Genomic DNA, 20,386 nt, shown 5'->3' on the forward strand with positions numbered 1-20,386 from the left:
AATGAGGAATCAGAGCCCTGGTGAACAAGACGAGTCCCATCTGGAGCGAGGAAGGAGAAAAAAGGTGGGAGGGAAGAAAAGTGGGATTGTTGGTGAGGCTGAGTCTCGGTCCTCAGAGGTTTTACAACATGGACCATGTACTCCAGCAATGAGAGTGACCATAATCACCACCTTCTCTTTCTGGTGAGTACAGTTCAGCCATATCAGATATGAATGTTAGATATAAATTGGTATTGAGAATGTTTACATTAAGTCAACAGTGACACATCTCTGCTCACTCTGGTTCTGGTTTCCTGAACAAGGTTTGAACAGTTTTCTATTGTGTGAATATTGTGTGGTATGCAAGCAACGCCTGTTGTACAGCTACAAGTTACTTTTTGTACTGAATGATAAGAAAATATAGCCATTTTAATTCAGCAAAAGTGCAATGCATGAAACAGATTTCATTCATCTCTATTCTGAAGATTAGGGAAGATAGGTTTTTTTTTTGTGTGTGTGTGTGTGTGCGTGTGTGTGTGTGTGATTTTTAGTCCTTTTTTTTAGGTAAGTCATGTTTTACATTGTGCTAAGTTTTGCGGTTTGGTTTGGTCTGGACCCCCAACCCCCATCCACCACACACACACTCCACCAGGGTAAGACTCATACTCAGACTATCCAAACTGATTCACAGTCAGTTCTTAGATAGATTAAAAAAACGTGTAGCCTTAGTCCTTAAGCATGTCTTGAAAATACCATTTAAGGAAAAAAAAAATGAAAGAGTGAGCCCCCTTTACAGTGACATAATTTATTAGATAATTCCTTAAAAATAAAATAATGTGAGTTCATTTGTAGTGGAAGAGATTTTCAAAGCACTGACAAATGGACTGAAATTGGTGTATATATTACTGTAAGACATTAAAAGTTGGAGAATCTTGGCTGAATGACCAGTTTTTCGAATGCAGGGCAGAGACAGTATGTTGGGCAGCTCGGCCTTCTCCCACTAGTGTATCTGAAGCTAACTGGTTCCAGATGTTTTGGTCTGCTCTAAACAGTGACAAACAACCAAAAACAAATGCATCGCACAAACTGCATGCACCGTTTCATTTCAGCTGACTGTCGAGGTTCGGGTTGGGTCTGCAGATTTGTGAAGAAGTGCCGAAACGCGATGACCCGAAGTGTCAAGACTTCATCTAAAAAGGACATCAAATTCTGTAGTTTTCAAGTTTTCACGCCTCAGCACTGAACAGCTGATGAACTCTTACTTTTACTGATCCTGTTAATTCACATTGAAGGTTGATCACAGTTTGGAATTTGAGGCACATATGTCATTTGTTCTATTTCAATAAATGCAGTTGTGTAAAAGCTTAAATGGCTTGCAGGCAAATAGATTCTTTGATGAAGCCCTGGCATCAGGAAGGAAGGAAGTGGTGGATGATTTTAGACCAAATGCAGCCGCATGTCACTCGGTGGCCTCAGTGAATTGTTGGCAGGCGCTCATGACATTAACACTGGCCCCATCATCTTCCAGTTCCACGCAGAAGCATGTCCTCTTTTGAACTTTTGGACCACAGTCACAGGATTCACTAAGAACTCAAAAACATATCCGAATTTTCTGAAAGCTTCTGTTAAAGTGCTGAAGGTTTCGGATCACAATACTGTATATAATTAAATTTTGAAATGCCTCAGTAAAATAGCTTGGAACTGTCATTTTTAGCAACTGTTATTTGATCAAGAAGAAACAGTGTGTTTGTCAGTGGCAGATTATTACTTGTTTAGTGTATTTCTACGTATTAAATTACTATGTAACTTATTCAATTATTTTTGGAAATACTGCATCTAATCTACCAACAGCAGAATGTTGCATCAATCAATCAACCTACTATTTTATACATATTATATAATATTACGGTGTACATTACAAATTAAATTGCTCACTGTTTAATTGTTTCAAGATTAGAAAATTAAACATAAATAAAATGAAACTATAACTGTACATGTTCTGGAAGACCAACACTCAACTCAATAATCTGTAAGGATTGTTTAAAATGATGGATTTTCTAAAAAATATTTTACAATATTTGACAGATGTGGGGTCAATCGGAATCCCAAGGACATTTTCCTCAAGAGTTGGTGGGTAGAAATGAGTAGCATCATTCTTGGACGTTTGATAAAATCATTTGAGGCCCGTCAATTTTAACACAAAAAGACTGTAAATGGTTAAAACTCAATCGAGGGAACACCCAAAATTTTACAGCCAAGGAATATTTCTTCCTTTGTTTCTCTAAAAGTTCACTTGTGAGTGACCTCAAGCTTTTCTCTTTGTGTGGGTTTGCAGATGTTGCTGAAAACATGAGATATGGCTCTACTGAGAAAAAGTAAGTGTAATTTCACTGATTCATGGTGTTGTGTGACATAAATGTTCATACCTTTCCTTTAGTTGTGCAGTAACAAATGACCGACTCGTTTGCTTTACTTGCAGTTTAAAACTCATGTTGACTCATGCTTTGAGGTGTAGCTGGTGTGTCAGCAAAATACTAGTGGTTAAGGATGTGATGAGGTAACCAGATGAATGGCTGATGTAATCTCATGACTCTATCGGGTGTGTGTGAGGTACAGTTTGGACTGAATGTAAAAGCCAGAATAACTTGACCTGATCTAACTAATAACCTAAAGTAAGTGAAACCTTCACAGATGTAGACGCATACTTTAAATGTGTGAGATTAGAAGAACTAAAACACCTTTATATTAGAGTGATGATGAAATATTTTAAAAAAGTACGCGTGCAATCCTTGATCTGGTTCTGTATGTGCCCAAAACGTCTGTGAAATTGTAACTACTGCAAAAAAAATAAATAAAAAATAAGGAGCCATGGATGGGAAGATTACTGTAAAGTAACAATTGCATTTGCACACGTTTGTGCTAAAATCTAATCGGTTTAACTAACAACTTAATTGAATACTCAAGAAATATTTTGACATATCTTGCTGTGAGCTTCAGAAGATTGTTAACATCTCTTCGTATGGAACTAATGGCGGGAGACAATCCACTTATTTTGTAAAACAGGCTGAGAGTTAATTCTTTAACCTAGTTTAAAAACAGTTAGGTTTTTAAACTAAGATAAACTAAGCTGAGCTAAATTAGGCTAAGCTTACTGCCACCGCAGTAAATAGGTGATATAATTAAATTTAAAAATGTCATTTTTTATTTCAAATTTTAGAGGCAGATTTCTCCAATTTAATCAAATTATCTAAGTTATCCAGTTCATTTTATTTTGTAATTAAAGTGACACAGATTTAAGTATTTTGTAGTATTTAATAAACTCCCGTTTCTGTGCGAAATAATAACAATTCTTGTATGTTTTCATAATAATTTCTGTAACCATAATAATGGTGCCGAGTTCACTCTAAGCATAATTTAATCCAAACCACAATAGAACCTCCACCATATTTTACCAAAGACTGCAAGCACTCATTCTTCCATGTCCCTCTTAGTCATCTTCTCACATGTTGTCAGCATTTGGAAGCAATAAATCATCACTCTATAATACTCTTTTTCCAATCTGTGTGAGATTTTGCATATTACAGCCTTTTCTCCCTGTTCGCCTTCTAGAAAAGGGTTGGTTTTTGGGTTTTTTTTTTTTTTTTGGGCTGCTATCCTTTCGCAATAAAACAGTTTTCATCGAGCTTCTTTGGACTGTAGAAGGATTAACTCCAGCATCTCCTTGGCATCCAGATAAAGCTGCCAGATACTGAGCCAGGGTCTTGTTGGACTATTACCAGTTTTTCAAAGAAGAAACTTCTCATCATATTTTGATAGTTTTCTTGGGCCTTTTGCTCATATTTTTGGCCCGAGAGTTAAGGACATGCTAAAATTGTCAGACAGCCATGTGGAGCTGGAGATCAGCTGCTAGTAAACCCAGCAGCCAAACAAATTCCAGTACACACTCCAGTAATATGCCCCACAAAATGACATGTATGCATAGCCAGAGTAACAATAGTTTACAATGCTCATGTAACACACGAGCATTATTACACATCATGTCCAAACCAAAGAAAATGTAAAAACATAAGCAGGTAAAACACAGCAGAATAGAAAGTACTGTATGTGACTGAGTGAGAGCTCACAGGTTGGTCAGATGCTGCCACTGATACTGCAGCTTTAATGGGGACATTCTGATGAACAGCAGCTCCACCCTCCATTATGTTGTGCATGATCCACTGCAATGTGTTCCTTGTGCAAATTGACTTATTACTGAGACTTTGTTTGTTTCCCACAAAAGCCAGAACTGCAAACAAACAAAGGACAATGAGGCAAATTTAGTTTTATTCAAGAGTAATTTATTATATTAATAATAATGACATTATACACACAGCGTTGCCATGAATTATCTCAATAAGAAAGAAACATAATCCAAAAATATTCCTTTAATTTTTTATTGCAATACGAAACAGCAAAAGTTGGACTGACAATAAAAGTAGTCATTATATGCAGTCCTGCTCCTATTTTTATATTGTGTGTGTGTGTGTTTCAGTTAATCGTGTCCTCCTGGTGCTGCTGGTGCTGATGTTGTGTCTCCTCCTGCACAGCACGTTTCTCAGAGCCTCCACGCAGCCCACGCCCTCAGGTACATCCAGCTAAATTTTATTTGAAACTTTTATTTGCTTGATTTAGTATTTTATTACAATTTTACACACTAAATACAGAGTTACGGTAGTTTCATCTGACACATCAGTCAGTGTCATCATTTTGTGTGGTGGTCATTTTTAAAGATCAGTTTGTAACCTTCACAGGTCAAAGGAAGACTCCTGGCAGAACAGCTGAAATTCCTGCAGCGTCAGAGACAGATAATCTCATCCCTGTCATCATTTGCGCATCGGAGGAGCGTGTGGGTGCAACCATGGCAACTATCAACAGCATCAACAGCAACACAGATGCCAGTGTCTTCTTCTATATTGTAACCCTTCGAGATGCAGTCAGACTGATAAGGTTTGTCCTTTGTCTACACAGTGAACCAAAATGCAGTAACTAATGACTTCATGTTACAGGTGATTTGTGCTATTGCTCCGTAAATGTATTAGTCATCTGCGGTTGTTTCCAGTGTGGAGGGACCCGACATTCAAATATCATAGTATATCATAATTAATTGCCTGTTTGTTGACCTCATCTAGGCCGTACATTGAGAAGACTTCACTGAAAGACATCAAGTACAAGATATTAGAATTTAACCCCATGGTTCTGCGAGGGAAAGTGAAGCCGGATTCTTCTCGGCCTGATCTGTTGCATCCAGTAAGTTCAAGCTTTCCCTTGGTTCAAGCAGAAATTCAAACATATTTCATGTCGGTGTGGAATGGGGACATTTTTGTTTGTTTGTTTGTTTGTTTTGCAGCTAAACTTCGTGCGCTTTTACCTACCTATGCTTGGCATTAACCATAAGAAGGTGATATACTTAGATGATGATGTCATTGTCCAGGGTATGTAAGAACATGTAAAATACTTTTTTTTTGGAATATTAATTTAGCTCTGGCAAAGTTGCTCCACCAAAAATAGTGTATTATTATGATGTATGTATGTATGTGAAACAGTTTTTTGTATTTACCAGGAGACATCAAGGATCTGTTTAATGTCAAACTGAAGCCAGGACACGCTGCTGCTTTCGCCTCTGACTGCGACCTGCCCTCCACACATGAGGTGGTGGGCAGCGTGGGCATGCAGGTGGATTTTTATTCCTTCCTTATCTGTAGTGGCCCACTTTGTGCAGTTAGCTTCTAACAGCCAGAAGTTGGTAGATACACAAACACAAACTAAATACTGAAGTAAAAGAAAGTATTTATAAGAAAGAGTATAAGAAAAGTATTTGCCAAAGAAATACTGCACTTCAGGTAGAAATACCCCTTCTAAATATTTACTCAAGTACAAAAAGTAGACGCTTCCATTCATTATCTGTCACTGCTTATCCTACGTGGGTCGTGGGGAATCTGGAGCCTATTCCAGCCGTCATAGGAGCTGGAGCCACTATTATCAGTTGACTGTATTTAGTAATCTGTTATAAAGTCTCAGCTACAGTAACTGAAATATAGTTTCCTGTCTTCTGAGCTCATCCCATAGACAACCTACATGGGCTTCCTGGACTATAGGAAAGAGGAAGTTAGAGAACTGGGCATTAACCCCAGAGACTGCTCCTTTAATCCTGGCGTCTTTGTGGCAGATGTTGGTGAGTGGAAAAGGCAAAAGATCACTAAACAGCTGGAGAACTGGATGGAAGAGAATTTCAGGTAAGATCAGGCATGAAAGTATATTTTCTTGTAAGAAAGATTTCCTGACACCATGAGGACATTGTGTTCCTGCATATTATAAATGAATGCTCTTATATAGTTAGCAAATTTTTAGCATTTTTAAAAGTTGTGTCCCAGTAGACACATCTCTCTGATCGGAAACTTTTCTCTTTGCTTTGACCAGGCAGAACATATACAGCAGCGCCATGGCGGGAGGTGTAGCAACTCCACCCATGTTAATAGTTTTTCATGACAAATACACGGCACTGGAGCCACTGTGGCACGTCAGACACCTTGGTGAGATGATTTCACTCAATAACTTTATTGCATTTTATACATCTAAACAAATTTAGAGTTTGATGCCTGCAACACCACATGGGTTTAGGAGCATTTTGGAACACTGGTGTAACTCGAAGCTATAATATGTCACGTTTTCGAATATTTTTTTTGACACTTGACTTGTCGTATTGTGGAGAGGACACACACAGTAAAGAAACAGTGACATCAATGTTAAGATACTAATCAATCAGAGGAGACCAAAGCCTGTCTGTCGCATCTATGATACTTGGTCAGAGCCACATTTACTGTTTATTTTTTTTATTTTTTGAGGTGGTTGCAGCTTAAACTATATGTATGCTTATCTTCATAAAATACAATTAAGTTGGTCACTGAAAAAACTAAAAGCCTAATTAAGGTTCCGGCTAAGTGACATCACAGGTTTGAGTTTTTATTGCAACTTCACGATTCTTGCTACACACACTTAGGAACCTATAATAATGTAGTGCTACACTCAGGTCTATTTCAAAATTCATTCCTGTGTGTCCAGGCTGGAGTCCAGATGCCCACTATCCAGAGAGCTTCCTGCAGGATGCACGTCTGCTGCACTGGAATGGTCCATTTAAACCATGGAATTACCCTGCTGTTCACTTGGATCTGTGGGAGAGGTGGTTCATCCCAGACCCCTCCGGAAAATTCTCCTTGGTACGACCTGACAGCAAAAACTGAGCCACAACATGAAGTATGCAAAGCTCAGGACTTGGAGAATGGACAGTGGACAATACCAAAAATGTGACTAAATTGTTATGAGTCATTTGTGCTTTGGTGACAGATACTGTGTCCGTACAGATACCAACTTGGGCCAATATATTCAAAGTGAGACGTTTCTATACTGACAAGAAGAATGACAAGAAAAATGAAAATAAATTCAGGATTTCCGGCTCCTGGACATTGTTTTGTCAGGAAATAAAATCATGATTACAATTTCTAAACCAGCACATTTGACTTTTAATGGTTAACATGTCAAACCTTAAACCTCCATTAATATTTTTTTTGATGACTTTGGTGCAAATCTAAATATCTCAAAATAAATCAGCCAGTGCATGTTTTCCAGAGACATTTTGTACAGTGTTTTATGTCAATAATCATTTCTGTCTTTTGAATTGAATTGTTGATTAATGAAAGTGTTCAATTCAAGAGATGCCAAGTTCCTGTATTCTTCCAAAATAAGAATAATAACAATAAATACCTACTGTTTGTAACTTCAAATAGTCATACACAAATAGTATCACATTATTGCAGTTGGAGGTGATACCATGTGGTCTCCAATTTGCAACAGTTACAAAAGTACAAATATGAATGTGTCTTGAAATTAAATTAGAAGTAATTTGTTATGATTAACTTAATTATTATGACATTCATGATTTTCATTCGATATCTTATTCCATTCTTTAAAAAATGGCAACATCAAATTGAACGTGCCCAGTTATATATTGATCAGCAGGCCATTGATCATAATTCTTATTTTTTCACTACAAAACGAATGAGATCTCTTGCTGTTTTTGGAACATTTCGCACACACAACTAATTAATCTGAATTAAGCCGAATCGAATCACTTGCTCCTGCAGGTGATCAATCCCAGTTTCAATTCAAGTGTGGAACCTCCCCACTGATGTGAAGGTACATTATGGTCACATTGTAAAAACTGCTAAGTCTCATCCACTGATTCCATGAGCTGAGAACCTTCAGCACGGCCACCAGAGGTCATGATAGTCCTAAAAGTCTAAAGCATAACAGGAGCCGATATTAGCTGCAGTAGTGGAAGAACAGCTTCTGTGTTCTGAAATCAGAAGCAGAACCTTAAGTGTGAGGGTTTTGTTGATATTTTTCTGCTCCTATCAGAATATTCCCAGTTTTATTTTTTATTTTTTTTCAGTAAATAATATGGTTTTCAAACATGTTTGCCATAAATAATAATTGCCCTTTATGTTTAATTTAACATAAGTTAAAGTTAAAAAAAAAATCTACAATATGTTTTATTATATTTTAACAATGGAACTGTAAAAAAATACAGTCACTACTCACTTTCAGTTAAATGTTGACACACATCTGCAGTGAAACCAATCCTGAGCTGGACCCTCTGGTTGATGGAGTTCAACTAGTCAATATAATTCTAACCTACTTTGTAATAGCGGGAATATAAAAATGCGTTTAACTTGTGGTAAAGTCCGAAATTACAACAACAACAACAACAAAACTTTTAGCCCCTGACCTTCAGGATCTAGTACAAATGTTGCAACACAGTTATCATAGTTCGGAAACCCCTCAGCTCTACAAACCCTAAAGCCTATTGTGGGGGCACATGATGTTTATTGTTCATTTCCTGAAAGGTGTGGGCCGTGAAATTCTCAAAATGCACCATACTAACGGGTATAACCCCCGAGCACTATCGGGAACAGTTGGAGTAACAGTACGATTATAGTAACACGATTTACAGCAAATGAAACTGAATGTAACTAATGACAACACAGCTGCAGCCAAGTCAAGTCTCTCTTTGTAACGGCTTTTTTTGTTTGTTCGGTTTCGCCTCAATCAATCATTTGCTGATTTTAAGTTAATAGTAATATTGTTTTGGTGTGAGTTCACAGTTTCATTTTTGTTTTTTTAGAAATAGAAGCAGCCAGGAGTAAAACCTGTCAAATAAAAGGTTCGTCGACAAAATGAGTTCATGAGTTCAATGAGTTTTGCCATACTATTAAAATTTGGCTTGGTTCAAATTTTAATTAAAGGGAACACGCTGTCCCTTATCTTCTGCCAGTTCAAGAAACTGTTGTTTTAGAGATTATGGTCTTAATAACCATCAGCCAAGTATGTGCTCTAGTGTTTTGCCTTCTTCTTTCCATAATTTAGATTTTCTGTATGCTTTGGTAGAGTGGCTATCCCTGACCATAGGGTTCGGAGGTTCACGTCCCGCTCTTCCCACATGTTGAAGTGTCCCGGGTCAAGACACTGAACCCCGACAGCCCATCTCCATTCCCAGCTAGAAATTGAGGAGGGTTGCGACAGGAAGAGCATCTGGAGTAAAAACTGCACCAAATCAACATGCAGACAAATGAGCCGCTGATTTTCTCTCATTATGTTTAGTACAAGAGGAGTAATGTTATTCAAGTGCTGGGTCACGAGCAAACTGGTTAGAAGTAGCACATGTCAGAACATACAGGGTTGAGGTCACAGGTACTTTGTGTCTGTGTGTCTGTGTGTAGGGTGTGGGGAGGGGAGTTTAAAGTGTGACTCCCCTTCAGTCTTCTTGGAATCTGTTTTGGGTTTTTGGACATTGAGTGCTGGCATCAAATGATTCAGGGGTGGTGGTGCGTGCTGTTTGACGTCATCAACATGTCACAGTTCAAGTCCGGGTTGTTGTGGAGTTGTTGGACCTTTGTTAGATCAGTACTTACAACTTTGGCAACATGCCAGAGTCTGAAAGTTATGAATGCTCTGACATACAACATCCTAAAGGAAACTGATCAGACTCCAGCTAAACATCTGCTCTGTGACTGTCCAAAAAATGTAATTGTGCATCTGATCAAGTAACTGACAGTATTAATATTAGGTTTACTGTACTTCACCAACATCTGATATTTCACACTATCAAAACTTGATTTGTGAATTGTCTTCTGGCCAAGACAAACGTTAAGTAACTGCGGCATTTAGATAAGGCCCAGTTAGTTCTAAAGCGTTAGTTGGACACCTCAGAGACACACATTTGTTTTCTCGCAAGGAGTTAAGATCAAAACTATTCTCATATCTGTAGGTGAATGGGCCACATTGAGGCATAACACTAATAAATGTATTCATTGATTCATATTTAAATGTTTTTTTTTTTGTACCGGCCTTTAACACCTGAACTTTCCAGCAGTCATCTATCTTCACACTCAGTGTACTTCAGGGAACTTTCTCCTCTCATTCGGCAGGCTTCATGAATTCGGCCTAACTGGCTCAGAGAGGTACTGTAGGTCATTAAATTAACACTTTAATGGTCACCTTGTTGTTCCACCAGGTACTATTCATGGGGGGGTTGCCAGGGTCCCACCATTCGGAGTGTCACAGGTGTGTAAAGATTTGTACATTTAAAAAATAGAGACCATCAGTGAGGAGTGCTTGTCTCTGTGATATGAGGGTTGGATGACCTGGATGTACGAGCAGGTTGATTTACTGTAATCATCCACGTGTCTTGAGCCGTGGGTGTAATCAGGCACAAACACTGCTACACCTGTGACCACACCTACTGGCATCAAGAATAGACACTGAATGAACTGGGAAGTTAAAACTAAAAACACAAAAACAAAAAATAGAGGAAAAAAAGGATTTTGGGGGGTGGGGGGGCAATAAGTTAGAAGTTCAAAAAGATCTACTGTAAATTTGTGATGTGTCAATAGTAGAAATGCAGCGAGAGAATAATCGTGAAATATTAAAATGGCCTTTGTATTTTACATGTTGCCTTGGAGACCAACAGAGAATCCAGTAATCCAGGTCTTGTGTTAGAGTGTGAGAAAAAGGTTGTGGCCTGTAGGAGGCTATGTGAGAGGGTGCACGTATGCATTTTACAGCTGTTAGGCAGGGCAGGACGAACAGAGCATGTGGGTGTGTGAAATAAAAAAACCTATGTGAGTGATAGATTACTTGGGGTTTTAGACTTAATTGATAAAAGATTTGCATGTAAGAAGAAAGCAGCATCCATTCGTGTGGGAATCTGCCTACGTGTGTGTGTGTGTGAGTGTGTGTGTGTGTGTGCGTGTGTGGAGTCACGTTTATCTTTCTTTCTTTTATGGAGATTGCAGATTACATCACTGACTGTCTGACAGCTTTTCCACATTAGTTTTTGTTGTGTTGCCAAAAGGTTCCGTCTCAAGTTTAGAGAAATCATGCGCACACACTAAACTGTGACACTACATATATTATTCCTTAATGCCACAGAGCTCTATTGTCCAAACATTTATTAAAAACACATAAATGAGCCACACTGTGGCTCCAGGTCACATGTTTCTTCTTTTCCATGGACACGCACACTGTAGTTTACTTTGACTCATGCCCACATTCACCATCCTGCTGCTAGAAATACTCATTACTACTGACCAAATGTGGATTAATTTACCACTGAAAATAGTCCCCGACCCACGCAATACTTTTTTCAGTATAAGTAGGCTTTAGGAAAAACTACAGCGACCACCTGTTTTTTGTTTTTTTTTTTGGAAAAAGTTTTTTTTTTTAAAACACCGAAACATTTGCCTTCTGAGGTGTTTTTAAAGATGTGTGTATTCAGTGGAAATGTTGCACTTATATTTATGTTCTGCATGCTGTTGAATGATGTCCTTCTAATGAATTGTCAAACAATTTCTGCTAGACGGCTGAGGGCTGAGATCATCAGCATGGCAAACTGTACTTTATACCAAGTGAAATTAAACGAAACATCACCACTAGTGGAGGTAGTTCTGCTTCATATACCTTTCGAAACAACAAAGTCCTGCTTTTTGTCCCCATCCCTTCCGTTCCATCTGCCTTTCCTACAAAGACATTGTTGACTCGAAACGAAATAACCAAAGATGTTACGTAGATGTCCCTGATTTTCCCCACATCCCACTGATTCTTGGTCTGATTCTTCTTTTTCCATCTATACTACATCCCTGGCTTCTATCATCCAATCACGTGGCTATGCTTACGACACACAGCTCTTCCTGTCCTTACCGTGGAGGACTAGGCTGTCTGATCACGCATTTCTGCCTGTCATCATCGATGATCGACTGAGTAGAGCATGCAGATATTCCCTCTACAACATCAGAAACACCAGACCCTACCTCTCAGAATGTACAACTCAACTCCTTGTGCAAGCGCTGGTCATATCTCGTCCTGATTACTGCAATGCTTTGTTGATGACAATCAAACCCCTCGAGGTGATCTAAAATATGTCTCATTTTTAATAAGTCAAAAAGGACACACATCACACCAATCTTCAGATCTCTGCACTGGCTTCCTGCACAGCTGCTCGCATCGGGTTCAAAGCTCTATCTCATGCCTACAGAGTGATCAATTCCACAGCTCCTGCTTACCTCAACTCTCTTATTCAGTTCTACAACCCCTCCCGTCCATTATGCTCGGCCAACAAACAACGTCTGTTGGTCCCATCACAACAAATAAGATACCAAGCAAAACTCTTAAGCTCAGTGATCCCACTCAGAAAACTCTACAACTTTCTACAGTATGGACTTATCTTTATTGCACTTGCAACTCTTGAAACGGAAACACTTCCAATAAGTAGCAGATGACCTGCCCACCAAAAACTTATGGCTGACCATAACTAATGACTAATAGCACAGTGTCCATAGTCAACCCCGCCTCTCACCTGCTAACAGCTGGGATAGGTTCTAGAATCTCCTTGACCCTGAGCAGGATAAGTGGTTAAGATAATGCACGGATGGCATTAAAACCCTGACATCTGCTCTTCGGTTTGGTTTTTTGATGAGCTGCTTGAATAACAGCTAAATTACCATCACCAAGAGATAGTTTTAATGTTTATTATTCATTTATTTTTGCAGAGCAATTTCATTATTCCTAACCGGACTAAGATATTCTGTACAGTACACCTGGCACATACAGAATGTGGATGTTGTGTAATCCTTATTTTGCTAAACCGCAAAAGACAAAAGTCAAAAGACAAAAGACAGGAGCACCAATTTAGGTACAGTGGTGACTCATATTTCCCTCAGTTTGTTTATCAGTGCGTCCTGTGTATATAACAGCATCACTCTTTAAAGTTGATTTACACCAAACTGTTCCATAAAGCCCCTGATGTTCTTCCATTTATTACCTGTGTGGTTACCAACTTATACATTCCCTCATTGTTTCCTTAATATGCAATGAAGCTTGTGAACTGGCCTTGAAACTGAACTTACCAAATCTACATTTAAAGCGCTTGCTGCTGGGGGGGCAGGCAGTTAACTCTCAGAACCTGCCGACTGTAACTGCCGTGTCATGTCTACTGTTGTACGGTCATGAACAGTCTCCAACATTCCCTTGGGAATGCCCATCCCATGTTTGTTTCCACCCACACATCCACATTTAAACCAATGATCCCTGGAGGTAAATGATGATTTGCAGAAAGCGTGTGGCAACCGCAATGCGTCGTGCTTGTGTATTTTGCCAACCGCAGCCTGTTCTCTCTCTGTGTATACATTCAAAGCAAATTTAAAGTGACAACAGGAATTCTTCCATTCATGCACTTCTGCTTCACTGACTCTACACGCAGCAGTTTTTGGATTTTTCTCGTGATACTTGAAATGGCAATTACGTGTTTTCTGTAGGTGTGTGAGGGTTTGCATGGGGGCCGTTGTACTGTGATTACCAAAAACACCGACCTCTTTCTCTGTTCAAATCCCTGCCCTGCCTTCTTTTCTAGGTATGGTAACATGCTCTTACTCAAGACAGTGACTCACTGCTATATTCCTGTCTCAGCACAAACCACCTGACACCAGATAACTAGAGAACGTGACTCCTGAAAGCAGAGTCAGAATTTAACTGGGTCAAAGGGCAAAACGGGTTCCTGTTAGTTCACAAAGATGAAATTACACTGAGGATTATTTATTTACTTATTTAGCAGCTTTTGCATTGTGAAACAAATTGTGGGATTAACAAGACATTGAAAATATGCTTATTTGTTTGCCTTTTCATCACACTTTTTTTCATCACTCTTTTTAATGCTCTTATCTGAGTGCAAAGTATAAAGATAGAGCCTGGAGGGGAATAGCACTGTATATGTGTAGCTTAGCAGTTAGCACAAGCACTAACAGCCTGTGTGTGCTGTCTTGTGAGCCTGGAGAGAAGGAGGCTTTAACAGCATCCTTCCAAATAAGGAAAGTTCTGGAGCATATTTTTACTTTTAAAAAAAAGAGAAAAAATAGAGAAATAACATACCATAGCTTTATAGCTTGGGCCTGTCCACAAAATAGGACCACTATCCGTCTTTTATTCTATCGGTACACAAACGCAAATTTAGAAAAAAACCCAACCGACTCTTAAAGCAAGGTTAAATGTCTCATCTGAGACAATCACTGAGATATCAATGCTTTCATAAAGATATAGTGTAAGTGCTGACCTGTTTGCATTACAAAAATAAAAGAAAAAAATTTATGTTTTGTGTCGTGTCAGTGAACTAGTGCTTGATAACACATTCTCTCTCTCCTCTGGTAAAATCCCATGGCGAGAGAAAAAAAAAAGGTTAGTGCCAATGCACTGTTTGGGTTTCTGAACTCATTTCTCAGCAGATAAACAAGGTAGCATAGTCCAAATGACGTCACACTAAAATATTTCTCACATTGTTGCAATGGAGTGTGATTACAGAATTTTTGTGTTTTTTTCAAAGCCTTGGCACCAATCTCTCCTTCTTTACTTATCTTAATGTAACAGTCCAAACTGCTGTGAGGCGAGAGATAAATTGTAAGAATGAGCTAGACAGTGATAGTTGATAGAGACAGCGTATCAAACCACAGTTATCTGAAACTGCACTACCTAAATGCCGTTAAAGTCACCTTTGACTTCCCTATATATTAAAGAACTGTACATTACCTAAACCAAAGCCATAGAAAGCAAGTTAAAAAAAATTGGTGGAGTCGCCCTTTAACGGCAGACTCTATATTCCACATAGGGTACTGTAATCGGCTTACTCATCATGAGTGGTACCGGTTAGCCTCAGCTTGTGCCTCTCATGTGATACATACTATGTCTGGACGGAAACAAAAGTCACCACCTGGCTTTAACTAAGCAAATAGGTAAGAGCCTGCCGTGGGATATTTACTGCTGTGATTAATGTCTCACCTGGCAACAAGTTCTTCAGCACTAACTGATGCAATGAGTAGCTGACTATACCTGAAAATACAGGATTTCCATCAATTTTTTCCATCCCTAATGGCACAGATGTGTTTCAAGGTGACAACACCAGGATTTATTGGCCCCAAAATGTGAAAGACTGGTTCATGCGCTCCAACAAAACATTAGCGTGGCATCGCTCCCTAAAAAGCAGTCACCTAGATTCTTGAAGGTATATTCCAAATCCTCGTATTGTTGACCCTTCTAGTTCTACATAGATTTTTTCGGATTTAAAATAATCCAGTTCAATCCAGCTCTGTTTTTTCAGGTCGTTGACAAAAACAGGGAAAGACAGTATATTTGAATCCCGCGTAATTTAAAATCAGCACCAAAAAACTACAAAACAATGCTGAGTTGCATGTCCATTATGTGATGATCCTAGACTCTGAGGGGCTCTGGGCAATGACTCACACCGCGGCCCCCCACATCACACCCCTGTAATTTGTTCTTCTCTTCTCATTTTCTCTGATGATGACAAAGTGTAGGTTCGTTTGTTTCACTGTGCTGACCATTAACAGGCCTCACTCTATATGTATGTCAGTTACAGGAAGCTAAAGTTGGTGCAAAACTTTATTATTTTATTTTAGACTGTAAAACAAAGACTTTACAAATGTGCCTTCATCAGAAATTAATTAAAGGTAATTTTTAAATTGATTCATAAAAGGTGATGCAAATTTATTTCAATGCTATATTATTATGTTGGATTTAGGGTTAGATTTGCATCATCTTTTATTGAAATGGCACATAAGGGAATGCAAACCTAACCCTAAACCTGACATGATAATGCAAATTACAGCTAGTACAAATGTTCTTTCAGTTTCAGACGTAACAAAAAAGGTCAAGGAGTGGGCAAAAGTTTGCCCCCCCCCCCCCTTGTTCCCCTTTTTTGCCTTTCCTGATGGTAAGCGCACTTCATGCAATAAAGCCAAGACTATAACAATTTTTTTAGAGAAAACCCAATAAATCTCACTGAGCAAACACTAGGTGACGATGGAGAGAAAACAAAATCTAATGGAACAAAGCCCTGACAGAATCAGTCTCGAGATGGGTGGCCATTTGTCTTGACCAGCTTGGTTTAGTGAAGAGTGGAGAGATGTACCAATTTATATATACCAACTTATACCAATTTCATAATTTTCAGTCAGGGACTTTATGTTTATAGGCTAGTTTAGTGCTAGACTACATCTGGATGTGCCATTTCACACCTTCCAAATCACTTGTCCAAGAGATACACATGTGCATTCAAGCTTAGTTGGTTTTTCAGACCTAAATATGTGTCTGGACACATGATGGAGATACAGTATATGGGAGCCACGGTTACATAAATGTTGTCTCTGAGTTGTGTCGTGTGTTGGAATGTAAATGTTATGACAGTGAAGAATGTGGACAGGTGGATGAGTCGAGTTCTGTCTGCCTTCTGAGTTTCTTTCATGGCGAGTCTGACATACCACATTATGGAGTATGCTCGTCATGTCATGTCATATATGAATACAGTATTTCTGCATGCAATCATTTTTATATAACACGCTTCACAACATTCCATAAAATATTGCATTTTTGTACAAACTAAGTTAATATGTAGCTGTAATTTAGACAATGCATATCTAGACCTCTATGGAAACTGTCCAGAGCTTTATTACAGAGAACCTGCTCTGGAAGCTCTGGATCTCTAACTTGCACCAGCTCAGTGTAATCTGTAGCAGAGGCTTCAGAGCTTGTACATACAGTACTTCCCTGTATCCCTCGTCTCTGCCTGCCTCTCTAATATTAGTGTCAGCATTCCACTGACTGCTGTGGAGCAGCGGATCGGCAGTTAATGTAGAGCTGCTGTGTGTAAGATGTTGAATCAGAACCAGATCACGGCACTAAGTCATGCGTCTCTACTCACTTGACCTTACCAACAGGTCAGTTGGTGGTTTGCAGTTTGTAGCACAATGCACTTCTGACTCTTAATTTTAGAGGATGCCTGTTATTTTTCATGGCTGGAAAATTACATGAAATTTTCGGCCTCTCATTACATGCGACGCCAAGGCTTTGAGAGTCAGCTAAAAGCTTTAACTGTAAATGTGAGGATAGACTGTCCACTGGCTTTCACTCATTCACACGGCTTCTTTTGGCTGACTCACATCAGCAGCAGGCTTGACAGTATGAAATAACTTATGCTGGTGGACGTTTTGGTATGTGTTCATGTGATAAAAATGTGGGAGCAAACAGAACAGCATAGTGTTGAAATATCAACATGGAGAAGGAATGCTTCTTGTTTTGAAAGCTAAGTTTTTGAAAATCTGAATCAGAGAATGAAAGAGGATTGCATTACCCAATAGATACAACCCCCCCCCTAAAGAACTGGAATGGGGTGCATGTTTACTTGGGTTAAGATCTGGTGCTTCAATCATTGTCTTGCTGCACGATTAAGACTCTGTCTAATTTGTTTTGAAACATTTCTCTGTAAATATGCAGAAGATGATCGAGCCTGAAGCAGCCATGCAAGTCCAAGCCATGACACTGCCTCCGATGTGCTTCATCAATTAGCTTATATGGTTTGGATCATGAGCAAACCATTTATTTGTCCACACTTTGGCCTGTCCACCATTGTGGTGGAGGTTAATCTTGGTCTCATCTGTCTATAAAACCTTGTTCCAGAACTTCTGCAAATTATCTCTGGCTTTCTGCTTCCTCTTCCTGATGAGGGTTTTACATCTTGTGGTATGGCCTCTGTATTTCTGCTCATGTAGTTTCCTTTAAAAGGTTGGATTGTGATACCTTCCCACTTGCTCTGTGGAGGCTGTTGCTCATGCCACAACACTTCTGTCACCGATTTCTTCTTTCTGCTGACCCATTATGTACATGATGCTCAGTACACCATTGGTTTCTTTCTTTTTCGGGACCTTCTAAATTGTTGTCCTGACTGTACCCAGTGTTTGTGTAGTGGCTCTGATTGATTTTCCCTCTTTTCCCAGTTTCAAAATGGCTTGTTTTTCCTCCCATAAAAAGCTCTCTGGGTTTCATGTTTGTGTACTGTATCCGTTTTAACAAGACATACAGTCTTCACTAGTAAAACCCAAGGCTAAAACCAAAAGTAGTCATTAAGAGCGTTTTATCATTTGAACAGTCACACTCTCACAGGACACACCTGGGTAACAAGAAACGCTTGTCAGTTACAGGTTCCACTACTTTTTGTCCCCACAGTTTTGGATTCTCCTGTGATTCTTTCTTTTTTTTTTACAATCCCTCATTTTAATGCACCAATAAAATTATTTCAATGTTTTATTTCTACATTGCACCATTTGAAGTTTATGACTATTGCTTTTTAAAATTGTCTTGTTCTGTTCTGTTCCTCTGCTATAGTTTATAGACACCCAATTGGAAAGTTTGTGCCATCAGCTGTTTTAAAAGGCTCTATTTTTCTGAAATGGAGCACAAATGCAAACACATTCAAAACACTAACAGTCATGCCCAGAAAACCAGATGCAACTACATGAAAGTGAGACTAGATGCGTTTTCAATAGAAGAGTCTGGGCAGGTTGGGGCATAATAGCTTTTCCTTCCAAAGCAATAACTAAGGGTAGAGAAGCTAAGATCTACAAGGGGGGTTGTTAATAACCTGAACTTCCAAAACAATCCATCATCAGGCAAAACAGAGATTTTAAGCCTACTGCATATTTTTCCCTCCTGAAACTTTTAACAAACTTAGTGAAACATGACAAACAGCACTGAAGCTGTTATAGCACTTCGCAAAGACCCTTGCAAAGCTGTTTTTCCATTTCAACAGTGAAGTTGAAGTATGTCATGATCATTTCAAACTGTGTGGAAAGAATTAGTTGGCTACTGTGATGTGGAAGTTATTTTAAGAGAACCTAAAAGAAAATGAGTGGAACATTTGTTTCCAAAGCAGCTTTGCCTGGAGCTTCATTATTTACTGTTGGTCTTTCCAAGCAAAAAAAGAGAAAGTTGAGAAATATTAATCTTTAAATCCTTACTCCTTTCCCCTTTGCCTTCCCTCTCTCCTCTCTTTTACCACATTCAAATTCAACCAATAGCTTTTCTGCTGCCGACCAAACCCTTTGTTACACATTAACTTTTTCCAGTCATACGACCTGCACTGCTAACGTGGCGGCTGTCAGATCATACTCGGATCATATTTTTCCTGGCTTTTCATTCAGTTTGGCCTCTGCTAGATTTGTTTGGCTGTGTAATGATTGATTTCTCCAGGGATCAGTGGGTCAAGGCCACTGGAATAGATCAATTAGTCCTGAAAATACACAGAATTATGTAAGATTCTAAAAGCTTTACATGATTTTATCTTTTACGGACATGCACAGACAAATTAACCTTAAGGCAACAACAGATTTCAATAATAACATAAGATTATTAAATGCCTCACTTTGCCACATGGATCTAAAAAACCTGATTACAAAACAAACTCAGATGGATGCCAACTGCACGATGATAACACCTACTTAATCTCATGTTACGACACAAGAAAAAATGTCCATCCATGCAGCAGTCCTATAATTCAATCTCTGGTCCGCCGTTTCTGAGCTAAAACCAAATATATCACCACCATTGAGGACCAAAATCGCACAGTCAACAATAAGGCGCCTTATTGTTGATCATCAAAATTAAATACCTAATCCCAATTTAAACCTTTTTCTAAACTTAATCCTAAATACAACTATGGGTTGGCTAGTGCCCTAACCAAATATTTACTTGCTTTGTACCTCACTTGTAGGTGGCTTTGGATGTCACACACACGCACACACCTAATACACTTTTGCTTTCTTGTTTCTTTTTTTTTTTTCTTTTGGCAGTATTTTATTTTTGGATCCTGGATTACTCTAACTTTAAAGAAACCATTTCCTCTAAAATTCATGTTTCATATTTCATATTGTGTAAATATATGGAAGATTTTGGATCCCCATCATGTAACAAAAATAAACAC

General features: G+C 38.8%; 1 protein-coding gene across 1 annotated transcript; it reads left to right on the top strand.

Annotated features, from left to right (window-relative positions):
• Window positions 1–27: 27 nt before the first annotated feature.
• Window positions 28–7,642, top strand: glt8d2 (glycosyltransferase 8 domain containing 2). The gene is made up of 10 exons (XM_067489826.1): window positions 28–183; window positions 2,315–2,354; window positions 4,511–4,603; window positions 4,770–4,965; window positions 5,148–5,265; window positions 5,366–5,450; window positions 5,579–5,691; window positions 6,085–6,251; window positions 6,436–6,548; window positions 7,078–7,642. The coding sequence occupies exons 2-10, from the start codon at window positions 2,336–2,338 to the stop codon at window positions 7,254–7,256; spliced, it is 1,083 nt and encodes a 360-aa protein (XP_067345927.1). The 5' UTR covers window positions 28–183; window positions 2,315–2,335; the 3' UTR covers window positions 7,257–7,642.
• The last annotated feature ends 12,744 nt before the right edge of the window (window positions 7,643–20,386 follow it).

The sequence above is a fragment of the Channa argus genome, chromosome 21, assembly GCF_033026475.1.
Source record: "Channa argus isolate prfri chromosome 21, Channa argus male v1.0, whole genome shotgun sequence".
In the NCBI taxonomy this organism is placed as follows: domain Eukaryota; kingdom Metazoa; phylum Chordata; class Actinopteri; order Anabantiformes; family Channidae; genus Channa; species Channa argus.